Here is a 12,723-nt window from a genome sequence, read left to right as displayed (position 1 = left end):
CCGGTCCTCTCCGCGTCCCTCTCCCCCGCCCGGCCTCAGCCAGGCACTCTCCACAGGCCAGGGAGCACGTGAGCTGTCCCAGGGCTGGACCGGTTCTCCCGCATTCCAGGGCGAGGGGCTGGGCAGAGGGCGGCACCGAGGGCCCAGGGGAAGGGGCCCTGGACTTGGTGCCCTCTGCAGAGCACCCAGCAACCTCAGGGGGTTAAAGGAAGGGGGCTCTGGGTGGGGTCATCTTTCACTCAGGAGGCTGAGTATGGCCAGGGGCCCAGGACTGCGGCATGAACGAAGGGGGCAGGGAAAGAGAAAGTCAGACCCTGCGTCTTTGATGCGTTAAAAAAAAACGAGATCTGGAAGCGATCTGGGGGACTTGTCTTCAGGGAGGGAAGCTGAAGAGACCCCAGGATCCGTCTCCACCGTCCTGGGCCACCCACACACAGGGTCTCCTGGTCTCAAGGACACGTCCTTGCGTTTGGTGCTGAGTTCACGGAGAGGACCCGGCAGGGAGGGTCACCTTGCCCGTAGGGAGACACAGGAGGGACTTCTGTCTCAGCCCCACCACTTAACTAGCTCCTTGTGGCCGGGGCAAGTCACTCAGCTCCTCACCTGTGAGATGGGGAAAGCCACACATTCCCAGCAGGTTCTGGTGAGGGTCAGGCGGAGACCTTGCTTCTGACCGCTAGAGGGCAGCAGGCAGGTGCTGGTGGAGATTAGATGAGGCCAGACATGGGGGAAAACACATCTACGTGGGTTGCATCCCAGCCAGTAGCCCTGGCATGGGGGGCTTCCTCGGGGCTGGGAAGGACTTCTGAGCAGAGCCAGGTTGCCCCAGAGGTGGCTGCAGAACCCTGATGCTTGGATGGTGTCCGGCAGGCAAAGAATGGTGGGACCTTGCCAGCAAGGTAGATGCCAGCAGTGGGCCCTGTAGCTTGGGACACTGGGGCCCTGGCGACCGCTGGCAGGCCGCTCCCACCCAGCAGCCCAGGTGTCCAGAGCCCCGTCCGGCCTGAATCCTGGGGTGGGAAAATCCCCAAACCTCCATGTCTTCTCTCTCTGCGGGGCCCCCTTATCCTCACACCTGCAGGCAAATGGGGGCCAGTAGCTTCCCTGACCCATTTCTGACCCAGATCCCCACCTGCCCTCACCGCAGCAGCCCATCCCTGGCCTGGCCCCCCTGAGGAATTTCCTGAGCCAGAGGGTGGCCAAAAGAGCAGATGCCCACCCAGTGGCTCTGCGCCACCCGCCCAGGCCACTGCCCTGTGCCCAACCCCAGAGGGTGCGGATGACAGACTCTGACAATCATTAAACCAGCCCGGCCTGATTTCCCAGCACCAAGGCCTGGATCCCGGCCAAGTGGCACAAAGTATGCAAATCACCTGGGGCCGGGAGCTCCGTCTAGAGGCCAGGAAATCCCCTCGACCAATGAGCCAGCGGCTCAGGTTACCGGGCGCCTATAAAGCCTGGGCGCGGGGCGGGGCGCCGAAGCTCCTGCTTAGGGCGCTGCGGCCAGAGCCTTGGCGCGGCCTGGGAGCTCTCCTCCTGGATTTCTCCCGCCTGCTGCCCCTTAACCTGCCTGCCGGCCACACCCTCACCCGCTGCTGCTCGGTAGGACTGCAGCCGGGCCTTGGAGCCTGGGAGGGGCTGGTGGATGTGTTTGGAACCTGCCCTCCGCAGCTCTCTGCGGAGAGTCTCAAGCAGGAGTGCGGGCCAGGGTGGTGTTCTGAGGGTCTGAGAGGCCCGGGACTGTCCCTGAGAGGGACAGAGTGGCCATGACTGCCGGCCCCACTCATGGGCCCAGGTGGGCTGAGGAGGGAGCCCAGCGGGAGGCCTTGTGCCCCAACCCCTGGGTCTGAGAACCTGGAGAGGGTGTCTGAAGAGATGTTGACCTTGGCACCCTTGGAGTTACTCCTGCCCCAGGCTTGGCTGGAGCAGAACTGCCGGAGGGTAAGGGGAGGACCCTGGCCCTCACCTGCCTCGCCCTCCCTCCCCAGGTAGCCTCATGGCTGCGACCTGCGAGATTAGCAACGTTTTCAGCAACTACTTCAGTACGATGTACAGCTCCGAGGACCCCACTCTGGCCTCTGTTCCCCCTGCTGCCGCCTTGGGGGCCGATGACCTGGCACTGGCCTTGAGCAGCCCGCAGATGCCCCTGGAGGGCACAGGTGGGTCTCACGATAGGATGGGGCGTTGGGGGAGGGGAGACATCCGCCTGAGAGCCTGCTGACGAATGGAGGTCTGGCGGGGAGGAGGGCCGGGTGTGCTGTGAGAGGCTGGGGGTTGGGGTTTGGGGGCTCCGACTGGGGAGGTGCTGGCCAGGGCGCTGTGAGCACGTGGGATTCCCTGCGGAACCCCTGCCGGGGCTGACCCATCGCTATGCCGGCCCCTTGCAGAGAAGGCCAGCTGGTCAGGGGAGCAGCCCCAGCTGTGGTCCAAGGCCCAGGTCCTGGACTGGATCAGCTACCAGGTGGAGAAGCACAAGTACGACGCCAGCACCATCGACCTGTCCCGCTGTGACATGGATGGGGCCGCACTCTGCCGCTGCGCCCCCGAGGAGCTGCGCCTCGTCTTCGGGCCCCTGGGAGACCAGCTCTACTCCCAGCTGTGGGACCTCAGTGAGTCCCCTCCTCGCTGCGGGAGGCTGCTGGAGGACCTGGAGCCCAGCCCCAGGGCGCAGCCTGGAGAGGCCCCGGGGGCAGGGAGGGAGCCAGTGGGCTCTGACCTCCTTCTTATCAGCTTCCAGCTTTCCTGACGAGCTCAGCTGGATCATGGAGCTGCTGGAGAAGGACAGCATGACCCTCCAGGAGCCCCTTGGGGACCAAGGCCCCTTTGGTGAGAGCCACTTCGTCACCCCTCCCCAGCCGTCCTGCCCCAGCTCTGCCTCACCCCCCAGCTGGAAAAGTCCCAGCACCGGCTGAACTTACCTCCTCCCCCAGAGCAGGGAAGCCCCTTCGCCCAGGAGATGCTGGAGGACTACAGACAGGCCAGCCCCTTCTACCCGGGCAGCTTCGGGGCGGGAGCCCCCTCCCCGGGCAGCTCCGAAGTCTCCACCACAGGTGAGCCCCTCCCCTGTCTGCCCCCAACCTCCCCTCCCCCAGATGCCCTGAGCCCTGCTCTCAGCACGAGAACTGGGCTTTCGGGCTGGGCAGTGGTACGGGCGGTGAGGGGCTCACTCTGACCCGTCTCCCCAGGGACAGGTACGTCTCAGAGCTCCCACGCCTCAGACTCCGGTGGAAGTGACGTGGACCTCGACGCCCCTGACACCAAGCTCTTCTCCGGAGGTGAGGGAGGGACGGCCGCGGGGGTCCAGTGCCCAGTGCCCAGGGGCTGGCCCTCCTCCCCTCTCAAGCGGGGTTTTCTTGGGGAGGGACTGTCCCCCAGTGCCCCCATCCCTCCCTCTCCTGACCTTCCTTGCCCCCCACAGATGGCTTACCTGACTGCAAGAAGGGGGACCTTAAGCATGGGAAGCGGAAACGGGGCCGGCCCCGAAAGCTGAGCAAAGAGTCCCGGGAGTGTGTGGAGAGCAAGAAGAACAAGCACGGTGAGCGGGGAGCCTCCCCCACCGGCCCTGCCCGCAGGCCTCGGGCCTCGGGGGGCCGCAGCCACCACAGCCTGCGGGAGGGTCCCCGCGGCTGCTTCCTGTGCTTGTGCACTCGTGGCCCCTTTGCTCCTTGGGGCTATTCTTTCTGGAAGCTGCGCCCCGGCCCTCGAGCCTGGGCCGGCTCTGTGGTCCTGGGCCTGCGCCCTCCCCCCTTTGCTGCTGCGCTTGCTTCCAACCACGGCCTCCGACCGTGGGCCCCTCAGGGCGGTGCGGTGCTTCAGCCCCTCGCATCCCAGCCAAGTGTTTGCTCCACATTTGAGTGCGTTAAGCCTCTGTGCTGTGTGAGACGTGGTCCTGCCCAGTGGGGGAGGGGAGGAGAGAGGTGGCCTTCCGCGGGCAGCGTACTGGGCTGGGCTGCGCTGGGCAGGGCCTGGGCTGTGGGGCGCGAGGGTGCCCTGGGCCGCTGACTGATGGCGCCTGGCCTGGCAGCCCCCAGGGGCACCCACCTGTGGGAGTTCATCCGAGACATCCTCATCCACCCCGAGCTCAACGAGGGCCTCATGAAGTGGGAGAACCGGCAGGAGGGTGTCTTCAAGTTCCTGCGCTCGGAGGCGGTGGCCCAGCTGTGGGGCCAGAAGAAGAAGAACAGCAGCATGACCTACGAGAAGCTGAGCAGGGCCATGAGGTGAGCGGCCCCGCGGGCCAGCCCCACTCCGCCCACGCGGGGAGTCTGGGCTCCACCTGCCCGAGGCCGGAGTGAGAACCTGGGAGGCAGCCGGCCGGCCCACGGCACATGCTGGGCCTGGCCTGACGACATCTCTTTGTATCGTCTGCAAGGCTCGTCCTGAGCGAGGCACTCGGTGGTGAACGGGCATCAGCCCGGATGCACACCAGACCTGCCTCTTCTCCCGAAGCAGCTGAGGTGCTTATCTTGGGACCTCAGCTTCCCCCCAGATCAACCTAGCTAAGGCCTCTTCCAGCCCTCACATCTGTGGTTTCATGGCAAGCCCTAGGACAGAAGCCAGGCAGGGCTGGGGGGTGCCCTGGACAAGTCTAGGTGGACGCTCCTCGCAGTTTCAGCAAGTGGGCCGGGCTGGAGCGCGGTGGGGCCGGTCACCTGAGGAGCCCTGGGCACCTCTGACCACCCCTCCCCCTCAGGTACTACTACAAACGGGAGATCCTGGAGCGGGTGGACGGCCGGCGACTCGTCTACAAGTTCGGCAAGAACTCCAGCGGCTGGAAGGAGGGGGAGGTGGCCGGGCGTCGGAACTGAGGCTCAGACCAGCCCTGCACCAAAGGCTCAGACTTGAGGCTGCAGCTCCTCTGGGGAGGCTGCCAGGCCGCCATTTGGGCGCGTGCCTTGTGCTGAGGAGAGACGTGGAGGTCCTGGCCTCCGGGCTGGCGGCCTCGCCCCTGTCCTCCTCTTGGAATCACAAGCCTGGGGTGTGAAGCGTGCCGAGCGAGCACCGACTGAAGCTGCGCCTGCGGCTCCTTCTGTCCGGGCTTGGCAGGCCCCTCCGGACGCCGCACTGGTGGAGGACCGTCCCTCCTACAGGGCTGCACCCAGCCGAGGAGGCCGGGGCCCTGGGGGCTCTGGGAGGGGCCCCTCTCTCTGGACTGGCTTTCTCCTCCCTGCTCAGTGCTCGGACTCCGCGGGCAGGGGTCAGAGTACTCCCTAATTTATGTGCTGTAAATACGGCAGATGTACACAGAGGTCTATTTTTTCTAAGACGTTCCCCTCCCCGCCCCTCCCCCACCCAGCGCCATGGTCACACTGACTGTTCTAGACCCCCGGCTGGGCCAGTGAGGGGCGGGGTGATGCCAGGACCCTCCAGACGGAATCCTGGCTCCTTCCTCCTGTGAATGGGGGCAGAGACCTCCAATAAAGTGCCTTCGGGACTTTTTCTAACCTTTGTCTTAGCTACCTGTGTACTCAAGTCTGGAGCTCTGGATAAGATACGGGCCTGGGGTTAAGAGAGGGGACCAGGGCAGGGTCTGCTGTCCAGAGGTGAGGGCAGAGGTGGGTGTGCATGCCCCAGAACTGAGGGCCAGGGGCACAGACTGGCTGGCGGGGGCTGCGGGGGGAGCAGGGGACAGGTGAGTCTGCTCGGGACCCGTCCTGCCGACTTGAGGCACCTGCTGGCCTCCCCGGGCCTGCCTCCCCCGCGAGGCTGGGTGTAGACCTGCGTGCTCTAAGAAGTCTGGAGCTGCATGTCCGGCCTTGTGGAGTGGACGCCTGTGCATTCCAGCCAGGTCAGCTGCAGGATAAACCCCAGCTTCACTGTCGGACATGAAACGGGAGATATGATCTTGTGGAGGGAAAACAGACAAAGCGAGAGAGGACTGGAGGAGGGACGGGGAGGAAGAGGTGTGGACAGCTCCGGCCACGCGGGCACTGCTCCGGACACGCCGCGCCCACGCGATCTGCCCGGGAGAGGAGACTCGCACCCCGTTCACACACGGAGGGAGGCGCGGCGGCCCCATGCCGAGCCGCATGTCTCCCTGGCGGCTTCTCCAGGGCTCAGGCTCTTCTCAAGGCATCCTCACAAATTCCAGAACTTCTGGGACTCTGTCGCCGCCTCCACAGGACGGTGCTCCAGGGCTCAGAGAGGACGGGGTATTGACGAGAGCTGTAGGCGAAGACCCTTGAGAAGAATGTCTCCCCGCCGAGGCCCGGATTCCACGGTGCACTTTCCAGGGCCATTCTGTACGTTTGAAATGCTGTCTAGTTGTCTTAGAGATACCAGATTGTTCACCAAAGGGATGGGGGAGGGGAAAGCTGAGACAAACTGGAGCGTGTATGTATGTGCACGTGGGACTTACTCGGGACAGAAGAGTTCTGGTGGTCAGAGCAGAGTCATGAAAGAAGCTAGAATCTTCTGGAGCGTGTGGGAAGCAGATTCCTTTCTGAAGCCTGGGCGTGTCAGTCCGCAGGGTTGGGGGGCGCTGATCAGCTGGGGATCCCAGCCAAGAAATCACCTCATTTCTTGAAGATCGCTGGGTGCGGGCCCTGCTCACCTCTCCACCCAGTTGTCTGGGGATCCTGACACCCCAAAGGGAGGCCCCCTTGTTGCCTGAGTCCCTTAGAGGAGAGTAAGCAGGAGCCCCCGGGACCAGGCCCCCCACCTCCGGCTCCTGCGCCTCCAGCAGAGAGAAAGGAGGCCCCGTGGGGAGATGCCACCTGCCCCTCCGAGGGTCTGCTGCGGGGAGGGGGCTGGGCTGCGGGGCTGGGAGGCAGCTGCGCCTGCCCTTTGTCCTGCCATTTTCAGTTACGAGGGGCTTTCCTCATCCTGTCATCTCACTGGATCCGCACCACAGCCCTTCAAGGGGACGGAGTGTCCTCCTGTCCCTGTTGAGGCTAGTGGCTGGTCCAAGGTCAGCGGTGGGTGACGGGGGACCAGAACCCCGGCCTCCTGCCTCAGGATGGGAGCCTGCTGGGGGCTGGGTGGCCCTAGGGAGGGGCCTCCGCTCCCTCCAGAGGGGTCTGCTTCCCCACACAGGGCCTCCTCCCCTCCCCCGTGGACCCAGCAGAGCCCAGCAGACCTGGCCGCCTCCCTCCTCCCCAACCGCCACCTCCTCCCTCATGGCTGTGAGTCTCTGGGCGTGGCAGCTGTTCCATCCTGCCCTGGACTGCTCACCTCTTATCTGCCCCGTGGGGTATGCTCCTGGGCAGGTGCGGGAGCCCCTCCAGGTGTGCCTGCGGGGGTCTCCCCCTCAGCTCCCCCCACCTCCTCCCCCTCGCTCTGCCTGTCCTGGAGCAGTGGGAGAGAGTGCTGGCCTCTCCACCTTCTATTCCCAGTGCCCACCCACACCCACTCCCTCTTGCCTGGGGCCTCATCGCAGGGCCTCGCATGGCGCCTGCCCGCCTGCCCGCCGCAGAGACAGCGCTGGGCAAGTGTTTGTGGGGCTGCTGTGCCCCTCCCTGCCTCTCCCTGCCAGCCGGCACCTCCCCCATGCACACACACACACACACACACACACACACACACACACACAGGTCACAGGCACACCCACGGCCTCGATGGACCCTGCTGTGGATTAACCCCCCAGCCCCCTCAGCCCCTTCATTGCCTGCTGGTCTCTCGCCCCCACTGAAGCCCTCCCTTCTCCCTGCCAGGTGGGCTCAGGCCTCCCCTCCAGGTAGGTCCAGAACAAGATGAAAACTCGGCCCCTTGTAACAATCATTGACGACTCCTAGGGGCAACAGTGGAGCAGAGCGTGGACCCAAGTTCGGCCCTTCCAGCACGGGCCCTGAGGGTCCCCGGGGGCATCTCAGCTGCGTCTGTGCCCCCAGCCCTCTAGGGCTGCCGTGAGCCTCCCACGACGCATCCTGACACAGGGCTGCCTGCATCAGTTGTAGTGATGTATCCAACCAATACGTTGTCAACTTTTAAAATCAGAAGAATTTTCACAAAACAACTTAGATTGGTGACTTCTCTTAAAAACCAGGTCTGGCTGCACTGAGTTGGCTCTCCTGCTGGACCAGAGTGTACAGGAACGGGGCCCCGAGTTCACCATCCTGACAATCACACCGTGGCTCCGAGGCAGTTTCCCATCCCAGTTGGAAACTCCCACGCCCGCCCCCACCCCCTGCTCCCAGACTGAGAGCCCGCTCTGCACCCCTCCACCTGCAGACGGATGGCGCGCTGAGGCTGTCAGTCAGTGAACAGGTGATGGGGGGGGTCACCCCTGGGTGTGGAAACCCAGCCAGCTGCCTCTGCTCTGAATGCCTGGGATGGGGACCAGGGCCCCCATACTTACTAGGAAGCATCGGATTTTCTCACCTCAGGACCACTGTTAGCCCAGCTGGTGCACAACTCAAGGGCAGCCATGCATACTGGAACATGGGTGTGACCTTGGGGCTGGGCACAGCTGCTTAACCCAGAGTGCCCTCAGAGTGACCCTGCCCGACAGCCTTGTCCTGGCCTCGCCCTGTCCCCTGCGGAGGTCTCCATCTGTGCGACAGCCCTTCCTCCACCTCCTCCCTTTGCCCACCTCTCCAGGAAGAGCCGGGCCCCAGGTCCAACCCTGTACCTTCGCTGTCTACCAGTCTCCGTAAAACAGCCCTGGGTCTGGGTGGGCCAGCCCCCTCTTACAGACGGGGAGACAGAGGCTCAGAGGAGGAAGGCGCCTTGCCCAAAGCAACACAGCGTGCGGGGCAGGACCTGACCCCTAAGAAGCACCTACGGGTGCTGAACAGTGTGTCAGGCTGGTGCTTAACATCCTTGCCTCACCCATCGTCCCCGAGTGTCTGCTGTGTCCCAGCCCCAGGCTGGGTGCAGGGGACCCAGAAGGGAAGAAGCCGCCCTGGGATGGTCAGGCCTGAGAAATCCCAAAGACCTCAACCTGCACAAACCTCCCAGTAGGTCTGGGAGGCTGGTGGACCCCTCATCTCACAGCCGAGGAAATGAGGCTGAAGAGGGGCAGGAGTCACCACAAGTATCAGAGCCATAAGTGCAGAAGACCCAGACTAGAACCCTGGCCCTCTTGCCTTGACCCCACAGCTGACTGCTCGAGACGCCCCGAGCACCGCAGTCCACAGTCCTCCTGCTCCCCAAGCGCCTGAAACCGCACCCTCAGGTGTGCAGTTTGAGGAGTGCCTGGTGGGCACATCCACCAGAGCCACCCTTCAGGGAACTTCCCAGTGATCCTGTGGGAGGATGGACAGTGGTTTCCAGTTTCTGAGACCCTCCCAGGGCTGGCATCGCAGGGGAGTGTAGCCTCGTCATCCCCTCCTGTGCTCCCCTCCCCTTCTCTTCCTTCCCTCCCCTCCCTCCTTCTTCACCTCCCCCCCCCCCCGCCTCCTCCTCCTGCTATGTGCAGGGCTGGGCTGGGGCAACACCAGCAGCAGTTAGCCCAGCTCAGCCACCCGTTACTGGAACCTTGTGTCAACTCTGGAGCCGATCCAGGAAGCCACACCCAGTGTCCCTCATGACTCAGCCTCACCTGCCCACCTCCATACCTGCCAACCTCACTGACCTAGGATGCACCGTGAGGGAAAGTCCCAGCATCCCTTGGTCCACCTCCCCTCCCCCGTGTGATTGCAGGGCCTGCTGGGACTCAGAGTCCTCCTGTCTGGAAAGGTGCAGGGGGGCAGGTGTCGGCGGGGGCAGAAGCCTGCACCCTCTTCCTCTGAAAGGCCAGAAGCTCAAGACTGGAGAGATGCTGCCTCTTGTATAGCAAACCGGCAGGGAGTAAAAAGCCCCCCCCCCCCACCGCCCAATGTCAGGCTGGCGAGGATGCGAGGAAACTCAAACCTGCCACAAACGCTGGTCCAGGTGTGAAGTAGGAGGCCCTTTCTGACCAACAGTTTAGGAGCCGTGAAAGCGTGCATACCTCTGACATGGCAATTTCATGTCTGAGAACATTTCCAAAGAAATCAGCTGGGCAGGTGCCCAAAGACACACGTACCAGGACCCTCATTGTGGCCGTGTTGTAATTGCAGGCAAATGGCATCAACCTCAGAGTCACCCAAAGGGGCTGATGGAATCCACCCCCCTAGAGATATTTGCTCAGGTCCGAGGCGGCTGCTCCGCGACAGCCCCGTCTGCTGTCCTGCGCGGCGGTCTGTGAGGCACCGTTAGGTGGGAGGAAGGTGGGTCTGCCTTCACTGTGTGTAGAGCGATGCACTTCTGTGACGTGTGCGTGGTTCTCTCCAGGTGGCTTCATGGAAAATAACTATTTTCTGAAAAGACTTAGATTGTGTATATATTATTATAAAAGAACCGAACTACTTCCTATTTGAAAATAAAGTCTGTAAGTATCAAAGGGTTAGAAAAATTTCCAAGGGCCGTTATTTACACCTGTTGACTGTGGAGTGTTTCTTCCTGTCAGTCACTCAGGGGCAAGAACAACGTCTTTCAATTTGGTGAGGAGCCTTTGGCTCTGAGAGGCTAAGGCTCCATCCGGAGGCTCGCAGCCAGTCCCAGTGTCCCTCCACTTCTCTCCCCGCCCCCGTGGTGCTTCTTCCCGTGCAGCCGTCCTCAGCTCAGGTCCTTGTCACTTCTGGCACCCCTCCCCCACTTCCATGGTTTTCCTCTCTCTGCTGAAATTCCAAGTCTGCTCCTGTGTGCCATCCACTTTTGCCACTAGAACTTTCAACATCTGAGTCATTCGTGACTCTGGTTCTGTTGCTAACTTTGTTTCTTGACAGCAAGATTTTTCTCCCTTTGATTTTTGTGTGTCTTGTCATTTTTTGTTAAATGCTGGACATCTGTGGCTTGTGGCAGCCACACTCGGCCTTGTGTCTGGGGCAGGTCTTGAGTGGGGAGGAGTTTCTGCCTCTCCCCCAGTCCCCAGGGCCTGTGCTGAGGGTCCCTCACCTGACACGGGGCATCGGGGGCTGGATGACTGTGCTGTGCTTTGCAGAAGCCCAGCAGCATCTCTGGCCTCCAGCCACCAAATGCCGGCAGCTCACTCCCTCTTCCCAGTTGTGACAACCAAAAGCGTCTCTAGACATTGCCAAAATGTCCCTGGGGACCAAGATCCCCAGACCCAGCACTCTAGTAGGACCCGGGTTCACGACTGTGTCCTGCCCCCCCGGCCGACCACCCGCACCAGGAAGTCCTTCCGTCCCCAGCCCCGAGCTCACCCATCTCCTCTCCCCCTCCTTCCTGCTTCTTCTGGGGGAGGGTCTGGGTGGGGCTTCTGCCATCCCCCACTGAGGGGGGCTCCCCCAGTCTCCCACAGGCCCCTCCGTCTCCTGATCCCCGTGGAGGTCTGTGGAGGAGAGTCCGGTGTGTGAGTGACACCGGGCACTCTGTTCTGTCACACTGGCCCTCGCTCTGCCTTCAGTAAGTCCTTAAACTTAGCAAATCCTCCCCCTCCCCTTGCTCTGCATCAGGTGAGTCCTTGGGGGGGCCTGCCTCTCCTTGGGCTCTAGGTTCCCCGGGTGCCCTGTGACCCCAGCCCTCTGTGTCATTTGTCTGGCGTTCTTGTGATGCTAGGGCGGAGTGGTGCCCTTCCAGCTTTCTCTGCCCGCTCTCTCGGTGTCCACGTCGAGTCGCCACCCCTTGCGTTCTGCGCACAGTGCTTCTTTTGGTGGGGGGAGGTCCTAGATCTCTGTGATAATCTTAAAAGGAAGCCTTTTCCATCCTCACCCAGATTGCACACACACACACACAACTGGCCGTCCACGACCCCCCCTCAGGTGCCCAGAGCCACCTTCTCTCAATGCTTCATTCCATTTCCTGTGACTTAGAAGTACCTTCACACTGGTTCAAGGGTAATCATTGTAGATTTTTGTGGGAAAACAATAAAATACTGGGAACAAAACTAAGTCACTTTATTGAGGGGTTACTATGTGTCAGATGTTAGCATTTAACACGTCCAAACTCTCAGTCTCACAACCACCTTTCGAGGCGGTCCACAATAGCACCACTTTTATTGATGAGAAAACCAAGGTGCAGAGAAGTCAGGCCAGTCACATGGCTGGTAGGTTTGAAACTGGCACTCAAACCTGAGTGGTTTGATTCCAGAATTTACGCTCTTAAGCCTGATGCCTAGACGTCCACTGATAGAGGTTACAGTGAGCTGAAAAGGATCAGGTGGCTGTGGGCAAACTCATGTGGAGCGATCTGCAAAGCAGGCTGGGCAGGGAAGGAGCGGCAGAGCCACGTGCATGACTTGTTATGATGTGCATGTGTGCATGTGCGCGCATGTGCATGTGTGTGTGTGCACATGTGTTTGCATGTGTGTGTGTACATGTGAGGGAAGGTGTGAGGGACGAAGGTAACCTGAGTTCCATCTGGAGTGTGGGGGGTAGTCAGCATGGGCGAGGAGACTTTTTATAGCAACCTGCTGTATGACTTGAACATTTTACCGTATTATAAGTGTTCATTCTGAACGGCTTTAGCGTTGTTAGAAGCACAGCATCGCATTCATTTCACAATAATCAGATGAAGTAGGAGTTTGATCTCTAATTCACAACTGAGTGAAATGAGGTTCAACAGAAGTTAAGTGACTTATCAGTGACTGAACAAACCTTAGGTAACGGGACCAGGATTTGAACGCAGCACGTCTGACACAAGTCCAGAGCGCATCCCAGCCACTGCTCCCTCCGTGAGCCTGTCTTCACTCACCCATCCGTCACCATGAGGCACACATCAAGCATCTGCCATGTGATTGCCTGAGAGCTGCTGGCCTCAGAGCTACTTGACAATCTCTCAAAGAGAAACAGAAACATTTCC

At 61.5% G+C, this 12,723-nt stretch overlaps 1 protein-coding gene across 1 annotated transcript; it reads left to right on the top strand.

Moving 5' to 3' along the window:
• The first annotated feature begins 1,449 nt into the window (after positions 1 to 1,449).
• On the top strand, positions 1,450 to 5,444 carry ELF3 (E74 like ETS transcription factor 3). The gene is made up of 9 exons (XM_010956249.3): positions 1,450 to 1,602; positions 1,989 to 2,159; positions 2,388 to 2,609; positions 2,731 to 2,826; positions 2,931 to 3,050; positions 3,186 to 3,275; positions 3,419 to 3,535; positions 4,025 to 4,220; positions 4,694 to 5,444. The coding sequence occupies exons 2-9, from the start codon at positions 1,997 to 1,999 to the stop codon at positions 4,806 to 4,808; spliced, it is 1,119 nt and encodes a 372-aa protein (XP_010954551.1). The 5' UTR covers positions 1,450 to 1,602; positions 1,989 to 1,996; the 3' UTR covers positions 4,809 to 5,444.
• The last annotated feature ends 7,279 nt before the right edge of the window (positions 5,445 to 12,723 follow it).

Source organism: Camelus bactrianus, chromosome 23, assembly GCF_048773025.1.
Source record: "Camelus bactrianus isolate YW-2024 breed Bactrian camel chromosome 23, ASM4877302v1, whole genome shotgun sequence".
NCBI lineage: Eukaryota > Metazoa > Chordata > Mammalia > Artiodactyla > Camelidae > Camelus > Camelus bactrianus.
The sequence above is the reverse complement of the archived record's forward strand: the minus strand, read 5'-3'. Positions and strand labels throughout refer to the sequence as shown.